At 39.7% G+C, this 12,789-nt stretch overlaps 1 protein-coding gene across 1 annotated transcript; it reads right to left on the reverse strand.

Moving 5' to 3' along the window:
* Nucleotides 1–1,654: 1,654 nt before the first annotated feature.
* LOC146969014 (GTPase IMAP family member 7-like) lies at nt 1,655–2,695 on the reverse strand (the record flags this gene model as incomplete). Its single annotated transcript, XM_085759341.1, has 1 exon — nt 1,655–2,695. A coding segment is annotated over one exon (1,041 nt), but the record flags the coding sequence as incomplete, so codon positions are not given.
* Nucleotides 2,696–12,789: the final 10,094 nt, after the last annotated feature.

Genomic DNA, 12,789 nt, shown 5'->3' on the forward strand with positions numbered 1-12,789 from the left:
CCTGGAACATATTTAGTTTAAAGGTTTTTTTGTGTGTATTTTTTCCACTTTTTGAGTAAAAAAAAATTCTGTTATGGAGAATTGTAACAGAAAGGAAACTGAGCTATATGATTATGAATTTTTGTACACCACTCTTTATAATGTTTATCAAATTAACATGTGTACTATTTCAGATCAACTGTTTATTCTAAATATATTTCACAAATCCCTGAATGTTTACCTCAGCATCCACTGCAATTTATCATAAAAAAATCCACAGTAAAATAATTGGTAACACTTTACTTGACGCCTATCTCTATAACACATTATAACCATACTTATGACTTATAATGCAGTTATAGCACTGTATAACTATAATTATAAACACAATTATAAACACAACAATAAGCATAACACACTATAAAACATAAGGTCGGGTATTATAATAGGTTATAATTGTGACCATCGGTAATGCATATAGTTATGTGTTAAAATTGGCTTATAAACATGTATAATTAAGCAATATCACACGAGAGGGAGTGCTGTTGTACTGTATATCAGCACGGGTGTGATTCGGTCGTAGGCACGAGGCCGCAGGCCGAGTGCCGCAGATAATCACATCAAATTGCTCGGTTGGGACCGGTCGGAACTAACTGTTGTATAACTATTTTTATAAACACTCATTAATTAATAAGGCTTTATAACAATAAGCACAAGACATCATAGAGCATTTTATAATGGCTTATAAGGTCTTAGTATTATAATAGTTATAATGCTCTATAATAATATATAACAAGGGGTATACAATATAAGTTCGCTTCTTTCTGCCCCCTTTCATTCAAGAGTTACAGTATTGTCATTGTTTGTTTTATTTTTTGTTTTTATGCTTGATAAATGAATGAAATAAATGCATAAACTAAACTAAATGTGTTATGCTTATTGTTATAAAGTCTTATGTGATTTATGAGTGTTTAGAATGATAGTTATACATGTTTATAAGCAAATTATAAAACATAACTATATTTATAATGCATCATAAATGTGGGCATTGTCAGTTACTAACAATTATAACGTATTATAATACCTGACCTTATAAGTCAAGATAAAGGGTTAGGGTAGGTGGGCGAGTTCTCGGCCGGTTGACCTATTGAGTTACCATCTCTGTTCCAAATATGGGAAGTACACGCCCACCAAAATCCAACATGGCGCTGTTCAGGCCGCCATATTTGAGTCACAAAAACGACTCCCCAAAACCAATGGGTGACATCACGGATGCTACGTCCATATTTTTTACAGTCTATGATTGGAACAAAAGCTAATAGTGGAGGGTATACCACAACAAAAAATGTCCATGTCTCAATAAGTTCTCATATGGTCAAAGGATGTCCACTTCTCCACCTTTTGGTGACTCTTCCAGTCTTTCTGGCTGTCTTTACACTGATGTCCAATTCCGATATTTTAACACAACCATGTCCATGTCAGCCAAAATGGCCACAGACAATATGGAGTTTTTGTAATCGCATACAGTATAATGAAAAATTTAAAAAGACACCAAGGAGGTGACAGTCATAGTTACATAACATAGACAGATATATTTTCACAGCATTGCCATGATGAAAGCATACAATTCACACATTTGTATCAACTGTTTAAAAGAAGAGGCATTTTATCCTCACTATTCTGTACTTTTAGGGGTTTTAACCATATGTTTAGCTGTGTCAAACACAGACTTAGCTGTGTTCACGACTGCCTCTTTGACTGAACCTGCTTGATCAGCTACTTCATATCCAATAAAACCTCCTACTACTGCTCCTGCTGCTGCTGCAACTCCTGCAACTATACCTAATCCAACTTCAGCTCCTGCTGCTCCTCCTACTGCTGCTACTACTCCCTCCACTGCTCCTGCTCCTGCAAAGGCTGTGACAACTGATGCAATCATCACTGGCACGCCAAGCAGAGCTCCCAACAGTACTCCTGTGGTAACACCAACTATTTTCTTTAGATGATTTGAGACATTTCTCTTTGCCTGCTTTCTGATCTCTTCCTCTGATAAGTCTGGTGATGTCTGTCTGAGGCGCTCTTCCTCTTTTTGTATCTTACTATCCACTGCTTTTAGCATCTTATTGGTGTAGAGATTTTCTTTGTTTGCCACCTCTTGAATTGTGTCTAGTAACTTGTCCACTTTGTTGTTCCTGTATTCATCCTGCTGGTTGTCCCTCCAGTGTTTATTATCAATGACGTGGCACCGATTACTGCACTTCTCCAGCAGCTCCATCAGCTTCTTATTCTCACTGACAAACTCCTCAATCTTCTGTCCTTTATCAAGCGTGTCACCATGAGTGAAGACAACTACAGCATGTTTGAAAGCCTCCTCACTAAAACACTCTTTTATTTTGTCAATAACCTGGTTCTCATGCCCTGTGAATCTCTCCACTTTCAGCACAATGAGAAAAGCATGAACCCCAGGAGCACACTCTGTGATACACTTCACTATCTCGGACTTCAGCTCCTCCTCAGGCCTGTCTGTGTCAAAGAAACCAGGAGTGTCGATCAGAGTGATTTCTCTTCCATCAACACGTCTGGTTTCTGTCTGACATTCTGTCGTTCTAGAGTTTGCAGTGTGGCCTTTCTTGAACACATCTTCTTCAAATATGGTGTTAGCCAGGCTACTTTTCCCAACTCCAGTTTTCCCCAGCAGGACGATCCTCAAGTCTGACAATAGAGAAGATTAATTAGATGTACATTTTCTTTTGCATTAGAAAAATCTATTAATTTATTATTTTCCGGTTAATAAGCTTTGAAAATAGGATTCCAGTTTTTTTTTTTTATGTTCATGAATTTAAATGATCACTCAGGATAATGTCATGCTGAGCCTGCAACAGTAGGCTGTACTTCTGCCCCTCACATTTTTATCCCTGATGCATCCTAAAGCCCATTCAGAAAGTGTTACATTTCCTGGACAGTTGGCTGCATCTACTATAATCTTTTTGCCTTAAATGATCACAATGGGGCATTTCTAAAACATCAACTAGGGTAAATTATAAATTCAACATGTCTCATGTGTTGTCTCAACGGTGTTTAAAGATGTTCAGAAATGGCCGTAGTCCTATTTGTCGCGCCTCCTTCTACGAGTTTCCACGAGTTTACCCGAGTAAGGAAAAACAATGTGAAATTAAATTTTCAGATGTCTTACATGTATTTGAAGCCAAAATGAAAACGGATAAATCACTGTTTTTCTTGAGAGACTCTCTTTCACAAAAATGTATTTTCCTAAGCTTTCTAGAAAGAAAGTGGTCTTTTTTGTGCAACCAGGCTCTATTCAACTTAAGATAAATCAAGAATGGAACAAGGTACAAACATGTTTTTTTTCCTAGTTAAATAGAGAGTCTCGGTCCATGTACGTTTCGTTTCCTTTAAACCAAACTGTCAGAAAACGAAAGTCAGCTGGTAATTTGGTTTTTCGTTTCAAACCAAAAACCAAAATTCAGGCTGGTTTTTTCGTTTTTTGGTTTTCGGTTTTAAAACAAAAAAACGAGGAAACCAAAATCAAATTACGGTCAAATTTTAATTGTCTTTTTGTTTTACACACATTAACGCCGATGACAGACCGGAAATGTCTGAACTTCAAAATAAAAGCCCAGTGACTCGTGTTATAGCCACAGACTGTAGATGAATGGCCTATAAAATCTTTTTTTTCTTTGTAAATGTTGTGTTTTGAGCACATGGATACATTTTCACAGCTGTGTTCATTTTTACACATGAGTGACAAGCTGATCGTTAATTAGTTCATCTTCCTCATGTACTGTTCTCCTCGCTGCGCTGGGTCTCTGTCTCCGCTGCGCTGTAGCGCTTTGCTTTGCTTCCAGTCAGTCAGATCATTTTCACAGCGGACTTCTTTGCAGCCTGATCCACCTGTTTGTCTCATGGCACAGTGGAGCCTACACAGAGGTACACAAACATGCAAGAAGTAGCGCAGTTAATTGTGTTTCACCGGCGAGGAGCTGTCATTACGCGCGGCCATTCCCCTCATCTAAGCTGCCAATTAGAGTGCCCTGTGCCGGGAAGGGAGCCTGATGAAATCCCGGACTGTAGCCAAGGTCTGGGACTGGATCTCATGTGACTGAAAAGAGTAGAAAAGAACCATAAAGGGGCCGCTGCCACCTGCCAAATATGCCCGGGGTTGGAGACCTCAGGGTCGGGTTGAGTCTCTGAGAAGAGCTGGTCTATCACCCAGCCCCATGCAGCATTATTCCACAAGGTGGCGAACGTTACTGCAGCAGATCGTAATATAGTTATATTCCTCAAATAACAAAACAATCAGTCAGTATTCAGTTAATAGCCTGATCTCATATAATGGCGTTCAAGCCATATATATATATATATATATATATATATATGTATATATATATATATATAACATATATGTATATATATATATATATATATATATATATATAACACGAGTATATATAACACGAGTCACTGGGCTTTTATTTTGTATATATATATATATATATATATATAAATTTAATTTTAGGCAGATAGTTTTTAATTTAATTGTATATATAGTTTTTAATTTAATTGTATATATACAGTGTATATACTGTATATACAATTAAATTAAAAACTATCTGCCGCCGCCTGGTACAAACCGAGGAGGAAATGTCCAGAAGCTCTTAGTGGACTGTCTGTGAAGACTGACTGGAGTGAAGCTGACCTCATCACGCTGTGAAAATGCTCTGATGGGAGCGAAGCGCTGCAGCGTGCGCAACGGACTGACCGAGGCACAGGAAGATGAACTAATGATCTTGGCCGCTAATGTGTAAAAATAAACACAGTTATGAAAATGTATCCGTATGCTCAAAACACAACATTTACAAAGAAAAAAAAGATTTCATAGGCTATTTATATAGGCTACAGTACAGTGGCTATAACTCAATTCACTGGGCTTTTATTTTGAAGTTCAGACACTTCCAGGCTGTCATCGGCGTTAATGCAGGAGTGAAGCTGACCACCTCACCCTCTGCTTCAGAGAGGGACAGCCTCTCCGGAGCCCGGTTGGGACCGGAGACGGGCAGCAGAACATGTACAGTCTGTGGCTATAACCATAGACTGTAAAGGCTATAACGCAATTCACTGGGATTTTATTTTCAAGTTCCGACACTTCCGGTCTGTCATCGGCGTTAATGTGTTGTTTAAGATCAAAAACAAAAAGACAATCAAAATTTGACCGTAATTTGATTTTGGTTTCCTCGTTTTTTCATTTTAAAACCAAAAACGAAAAAACCAGCCTGAATTTTGTTTTTTTGTATTTTGGTTTGAAACGGAAAACCAAATTACCAGCTGACTTTCGTTTTCGGTCAGTGTATCTTTTGGTCATTGGATTTTCTTTCGATGAATGGGAATTAAAAATCAAAAATCACTGGTTTATTCTATTTTCGTTTTGAAATACAAAAAATAAAATTGAAAGTGTTCTTGTTTTTGAGTGTCAAAGAACAATTAACTAAATTTTAAAAACAGTTTGATTTTCATGTTCTATGTCACATAACAAAAAATAAAATCAGCAGTCAACAGAAACAAATAAACAGACCAAAAACACTTCTTTTTTAAATATTTTGACACCAAATGTTGTCATTTTCAAGGCAAGAGCGCCAATGAGCGCTACGGTACCTGTGTGTCTGTGGTTCTGTAGGCCAAAATCTACTCGGATATGATTTCAGACAGTAAAACAAGGCCTGACATCTACAGAAATCAGTACGCATATCAGATTAAAGTGGGGGCAGAAAGGAGATTTTAAGATGAAAATGGCAGAAGCTTGAGTCCCCAACGTACGTCACAGGTGGCAAAAGTTATAACCAAAATATGGACCTGCTATATCTCCCTTTTCCCTTCTTCTACTCTGTATGTTGTGAGCATGTGCGTGTGAAGACTTCGTCCCCCGCCAATAGGGGGGGGAAACGGGTCTGTTGTCCCGGCCCAGGGCATTAAATTATAGAATACTGTTTCAAAAGAGGCCTATTTGTGGAAAAAAATAGCTATGTAATATTTGAGTTGGGGGTGGGGGTCCTAAGACTGTCTCGTTCCAACCTCGTTCCAACCCGGGCCCAGGCAAGACTATCAACTGGTCTGATAGACCAGTCCGAATCTGGCCCATTGCTTTGCCTTGTAAATGACAACTTCCAGGTTCCAGTGTCAGTGAATATGAAAATAAAGTTTGTTTTTTTGTTTCTGTCGTCTAGTGATTTTATTTTTGTTATATGAAATAGAACATGAAAATCAAACTTTAGTTAATTTTAGTTAATTTTTCTTTGATACTCAAAAAGAAGAACGCTTTGTGTTTCAATTTTATTTTGTGTATTTCAAAATGAAAATCCAATAAACCAATCATTTTTTGTTTTTTAATTCTCATTCATCAAAAGAAAATCCAATGACCAAAAGATACACTGACCGTTTTCTGACAGTTTGGTTTAAAGGAAAAATCAAACTAACGAAACGTACACGGACCGACCAGTCTCCTCTTTCCTTTGAGCTGTTTGGTGTTTTCAGAGTCATAGTGCAAAATATTCTCTGGGTCTTGAAATATTACTCAAAATGCCCCAAAACGCTGGCACATGGCACTGACCATTTTATAAAAGGGCTGGCACTCAATGAGTTAAATGTTTGGGGCGGGACCAAGCTCGGTGTGTGTGCGTGAGTGTGTTTAGCTAACGTAGCTAACTGTTAGCTAGTAGGCTTGCTATGTCATAGCTTGCTAACTTAGCTAGCTAGGCTAAGACGTTTGATTGACGGATGATGGATCCAATATCAGTGGCTGATGAATCGTGAGCATCATGACTCATAATTCATGTGCCAATGCGGAAAAAATAATTCACACACTTTCACCCCGGATTTACTCGAAAATAGAATTTTGCACAAAGTTTGGGATACATTGTCTGATGAGTGATTACACTGATTTTAAGACCCACAGTGGGCTCAAATTCAATTTTCTTTTCTGAATACCTTTAAGGAGAGGTTCCTTGTCCTCTCTCGAAATATTGCTATATTAAAAGTGCAAATTAACTTGTGTTTACATAAGAGGAGATTACTTTAGCTGTGTCAGTAACAGTCTTACCTTTGTTCCCTGCTGCTTGATCAGCTTTTTTAGATCCAATAAAATATTTTTTTAATGTGACCACTGCTGCCTTCTTGATGGCTGTGACAGCTGATGCAACCATCACTGGTAGACCACACAGAGCTCCCAACAGTGCTCCTGTAGTAACACCAGCTATTTTCATGAGGAATTTAGAGACCTTTCTTTTTGCCTTCTCTCTGATTTCTTCCTTTGTTAAATTCACTGATGTCTTTCTGATGTCCTCTTCTTCTTGTTGTATTTTACTCTCCACTGCTTGTAGCATCTCATTGGTGTAGAGACCTTCATCTGTCATCTCTTGAATTGTGTTTAGTAGATTTTCCACCTGGACTTTATTGTTCCTGTATTCATCCTGCTGGTTCGTCCAATATCTATTATCAATGACATGGTACCGATTCCTGCACTTCTCCAGCAGATCACTCAGCTTCTCATTCTGACTCACAAACTCCTCAATCTTCATTCCTTCATCAAGCTCGTCACCATGAGTGAAGACAACTACAGCATGTTTGAAAGCCTCCTCACTAAAACACTTTTTTATATTGCCAATAACCTCGTTCTCCTGCTCTGTGAATCTCTCCACTTTCAGCACAATGAGAAAACCATGAATCCCAGGAGCACACTCTGTGATACACTTTGCTAACTCAGCCTTCAGCTCCTCGTCAGACGTTGTGCCAAAGAAACCAGGAGTGTCGATCAGAGTGATTTCTCTTCCATTAACAGATCTGGTTATTTTCTGGCATTCTGTTGTTCCAGAGTTTGCAGTGTGGCCCACACTGAACACATCTTGTCCCAGTATGGTGTTACCCAGGCTGCTTTTCCCAACCCCAGTTTTTCCCAGAAGGACGATCCTCAAGTCTGAAATGGAAAAAAAAAGGTAAGGTAATTGTGTGTGCGCGAGTGCACACTTAAAATAACAAAACACAACTTAGCAGCATTGTTGTCCGACATGATAACCGCAGAATGATGAAACTGCCTGTGTGATTGTTTCTTTTAGATAGTCTTAAGTCTTTGCTGAAGAGTGTGTGTTCTACTGCTTGGTCAATAGCAGAATGAGACACGAACTGTATGAGCCGTCAAGAGTCCCTCAGTCTAACAAACCACAGCCAGAGAAAGGTAGTGTTCCACAACACACTTGCACAGGGTTTTAGTCATGTGAACAACTACAACTGACAACTGAACTGATCTTTAGAAACAGGTCTGTTGACACTAGGCGCATTTCCACTGCAGGAACTTCGGGGTAATTTTATGGGGCCGGGGCCGTTGGTGCCTGTCTCCACTGCAGGAACCTCCCCCATAGGGCCGTTTTGCGGGCTTTGGTAGGTTGCACACAGTATTCGCCAGGGCTGCAGCTTGATTGGCCCACTTGATGTGACGAAACTTTGAATTTTGAAATCGTTAACGCCCTCTTGTCGTGCTGCCAGCTAATTGCCGTCGCTGCCACCGCGAAAAGCATGCTGGGATACCCTACAGTGCGACTAGGGCACGACCAAGGGGGGAGTTGTGGGTTCTACAAGTTTTTAGTTATTACTAGGTTTAAAATTCTCGCCAATTAGGGCGCGGAAACGTTGAGTGATAGGTCCGGAGACAGCTGCTTCGAGGCCAGTGGGCGGGTTCTTGGCCGGTAAATCCAACATGGCGCTGTTCAGGCCGCCATATTTGAGTCACAAAAACAACTCCCCAAAACCAATGGGTGACGTCGCGGATGCTACGTCCATATTTTTTACAGTCTATGGGCACGACCCAATGTATTCTCAATGGGTGCGACACGACACGACACTCTGCGATTTGGTCGGGTATAGTGTGCCGGCACGTTAAGAGGGCACTTAAGCACATGTTTTTCAACAATTGAAACTGGTGTTTAAAAATTCTTGTATTGACTGCAATTGTTCACATGAGAGCAGAATTCAAAATATATTTTTTTTTAAATCTGTTTTTTAGATTGATATTTGCCAAACTTCGTCAACCATGACCCCGAAATTCTCCTTTCATGATGTTAAAAATGAGATCAGTGACTACTGTTAAAATTATCCTGCTTTAAAGGTCCCATATTATGCTGTTTTTCAACTATTTCACATGGTTCTAAGTTGTCCAACCATATAGTATTCCTAGTGTATTGTCCCCAAATCAATCTACAGCTCTAAATCTCAGTAATCTAAAAGTGGCTCTCCAGAGCTCTCCTGCGAACGAGCCATTTCTGTGTCTGCACCTTGAAATGCAAATAAGATGTGTAAACCACGTCCACTCCACACCTGTCACGGGGAGAGGGTGTGGTTTTCACTACAGGTACATGTGCCAGTGTTGACATTGGGACAGGGGTTTCCCGAAAAAAAAAAAAAAATCTTCTTGTCTTCTGTGGCAGAAGGAGAAACATGGAGAGACTCCTACTACCATCAGAAAGTTCTGTGTGAAACTGTCAAATAAAAAAGTGAAACTGAGGAGCAGCACAAACTGTGCACTGTTGTATGGACTGATGAGAATATTGAGGTGGTTTTGCGCCGGGAGAGGAGACTTCCTCGTTCAGATGTCTCTCATTCCGTGATGAGGACCGCTGCACTGATGTGAAGCAGTATCATTCCAATATTCTCTGATCCGCGATTTCATTTTTAATGACAGGTGGCTGTTTTTCAGTCAATGATTCAAAATGATCATCTGGCGGCCGCGGTACCGACTGCTCCTCCCGTAGGCCGACCGCTTCATGTCAAATGACGGACGGACGGGGAGAGAGAGAGAGAGCGTGTGTGTGTGAGGATTCGGGTGTGGGTGGGGGGTTTCGCTGTACCGGAAAAGTGTCAGCGGACGGAGCTCAGGGTTTTCCAGACTGGCCCAGGGGGAGTATAAGGAAGTACCGGGAGGTGGAGTCACCTGAGTTCAGCGCATCCTGACGTCAAGTCTGCCAGCACTTCTAATTCGCCCGTTTGGAGACACGATCTCAAAAAAGTGTAGAAATCAATTAAGGGAGTGAACAGACTTTTTTCACCTCCAGGCGTCATAGAAAGGCCACGGGAACACATAGGACCACTACAAAACCTGTAGAAAGTGGATTTTGCATAATATGGGCCCTTTAATTCTGGTTTGTCTTCTCATCTCTCAAATGGCTCCGTCAACACAGTGTGACTCAGGACCAGTCACTATTGTTTCTGTTGTGATGATGTCATGACCCTTTCCTCATTCTTGATTATCAACTGCCTGTGAAGGGTGCTGATAAAACCCTGTCTAGAATTCCAAAAGAATAGTTCCAAGTCTACGTTACAAGCTCAACCTGGTTCAAATATGTATATGAATTTGAAGTGCATTTTAAATTAATATAAAACACACATAACTGAGCTTGCAAGTATTTTTAGTTTTTGCTCTCAAAGCTTGAACCATATACTGTATATCTTGTTAATTTGTCTCACTGCATGTTCCATTTTCATCATTAATATGTTTCTTTAACTGTGCAGTAGGCTGCAATATACAACTGAATAAATCTGACTCACTGGAATATCAAACAGGCTTTCTCTGTGCTGGTGTACATATGTTTTTATGTTTTGACATTCACTGAGTAATCCCTTACAGACTTAGCCTCGTAAACCAGCCTCTTGCGGAAATGCATTTCATTTCATTTCGACGGAGAGTCTGGCCTCATCCCTGCTGTAAGCGTTTGGCCTTAAATGGCCTAAAACCCTCAGAAGGCAGAGCCAATCAGCGCCGCCGCTGTGATTGACACAGCACGTTGGCCAATCAGGGACCGATTGGTGCAAAGCCCCGTCACTACACCAACTTGCTGATTGGCTAAATGGGGTTGTCTGTCAATGCTACTACTCCCGCCCACCTCAAACGCTTACAGGGGGAATGAGGCAAACTCTACGTCGAAATGAAATGCATTTCGCGAGAGGCTGGTTTATGAGGCTATTACAGACTCACTTTACTTTTATACAGTAAAACCAAAAGTGCTTCTTACATTGGGCTGCTAGTCAGGAAACATGTCACATCTTCCCTCTTTGATTCAGAGCGTGGCAGCTTCATTTTCATATTCTTTTATTCTATTTTCTCAGTGGCAGTAGTAGATGGTTTTAAAACACGTAAATTTATATGTGGGAGTAATGACAATTTTATTGTATCAGACCATCTTGCATGGATAAACTGATTAGATCAGCAAAGAACAAGTATCAAAAAATGTGAGGCATGTGTTTCGTGCCTTGTTGACGTGTGTGGTACAATGGCAGAGATCTTACTGATATTACTCTCTGGACAAACTAAAGGGGAAATGTCATCATGCTCTCATGCTGTAGTGTTTATTTATTTATTTATTTTTGATATTTTGATTGAGGGAAACATTGACTTTGCACTGACGTATTATCATACCACATTCATTATCAACTGCCCCATTTCTTCACTTTAAGGAGCTGTTTACCATGTTGTTTTTCACTTAACTGTAGCACTTAAATGTACAGTAGCTTAATGATAATACGTAGCATGAAGCCCAGGAGCTTACTCTGTAATACAGTTTACCATCTGAGGCTTCATCTTCTTCTCAGACCCTTTTGTGTCACAGAAACCAGGAGTGTTCATGATGTCCAAGTCATCACATTACCTGACTTGAACCAGTTTTCCATGTTTTCACTAAATGATGCTGTTTCTTATTTTTTGGTTGTTATCTGTACTGTACTGATAACAACCAAAAAATAAGAAAGCAACACTATCTGAACTTGTACAGACTGTACAAGTTCAGATAGTGTTACTTCACAGCGCTGAAAAGCAGACATGTTTTGTTTTACTGTCAAAAAATATTTGTTTTAAATTTTGGGTGTAGCCTTTTCTGTCTCTGTCAGAGATGAAGTGGCAGTTTCACCTTTTCATAGCTTATTACGACTTTTATAAGAAAGAGTTGTGGACAGATTTTTTACACCATGATTCTAATGTTGTTAAAATGAATTTGTGATAAAGTGTCACCAGTGCATTAGATCATTGCCATGAGAACTACCTTAACTTTATTTGTCAAGTTGTCACAGAAATGTGTAGCCTAAAACAACAGTTCGAATGAACAGGTTTAAATTAAAGTTTACAAGTGATATTATGGTACAGTTACTTCAGATCAAGACCATTACAGCTGAGCAAAGACTTCAATGGTTGACACATATGAATATAGCTGGTTTCTCAAATGCAATCTTCAGACAAATCTCTGATATTTTGAGGCACAGGCTCCCCCAGTCCTCTATCTGAGGGAGTGAGTAAACAAGTAATAAATTGTCATTTATTGTTTATTTTTTTAAATGAATGGAAAATGAAATGAAACTGACAAATGGGGAAAAAAACACACAGCAAATGTGTATTTTTCTCAAAACATATTATGCAAAAAGCCTGTTTCACACCAAACGCGCAAAGCGCAGGTGGCCAATGGCAAACCAATTGTGCTACCACGGCACAAACGCACCTTGAGTGCAGCGGTCTGTGCGTATGGCAAGCGGATTTAACATTTAAAAGCTAAGTTTGACGATCCGGAATTAGGTATCAACAACGTCTTTTTGACAAGTAGTAATTACATTTTGAAAAGTTGGATTTTACATTCAAGATATCTGCAATGTAATGTGACTATGACAAGCGGATAGTCTTTCTGACTAGTAGGCATGTGCACGGTTATCCGAGCACACGAGTACCTGAGTAGGCATTCTGCTAATTGGTTACGAATTATTAACTGGTTA

This window comes from Trachurus japonicus, chromosome 18 (genome assembly GCF_045865225.1).
Source record: "Trachurus japonicus isolate A0001 chromosome 18, Traja_1.0".
NCBI lineage: Eukaryota > Metazoa > Chordata > Actinopteri > Carangiformes > Carangidae > Trachurus > Trachurus japonicus.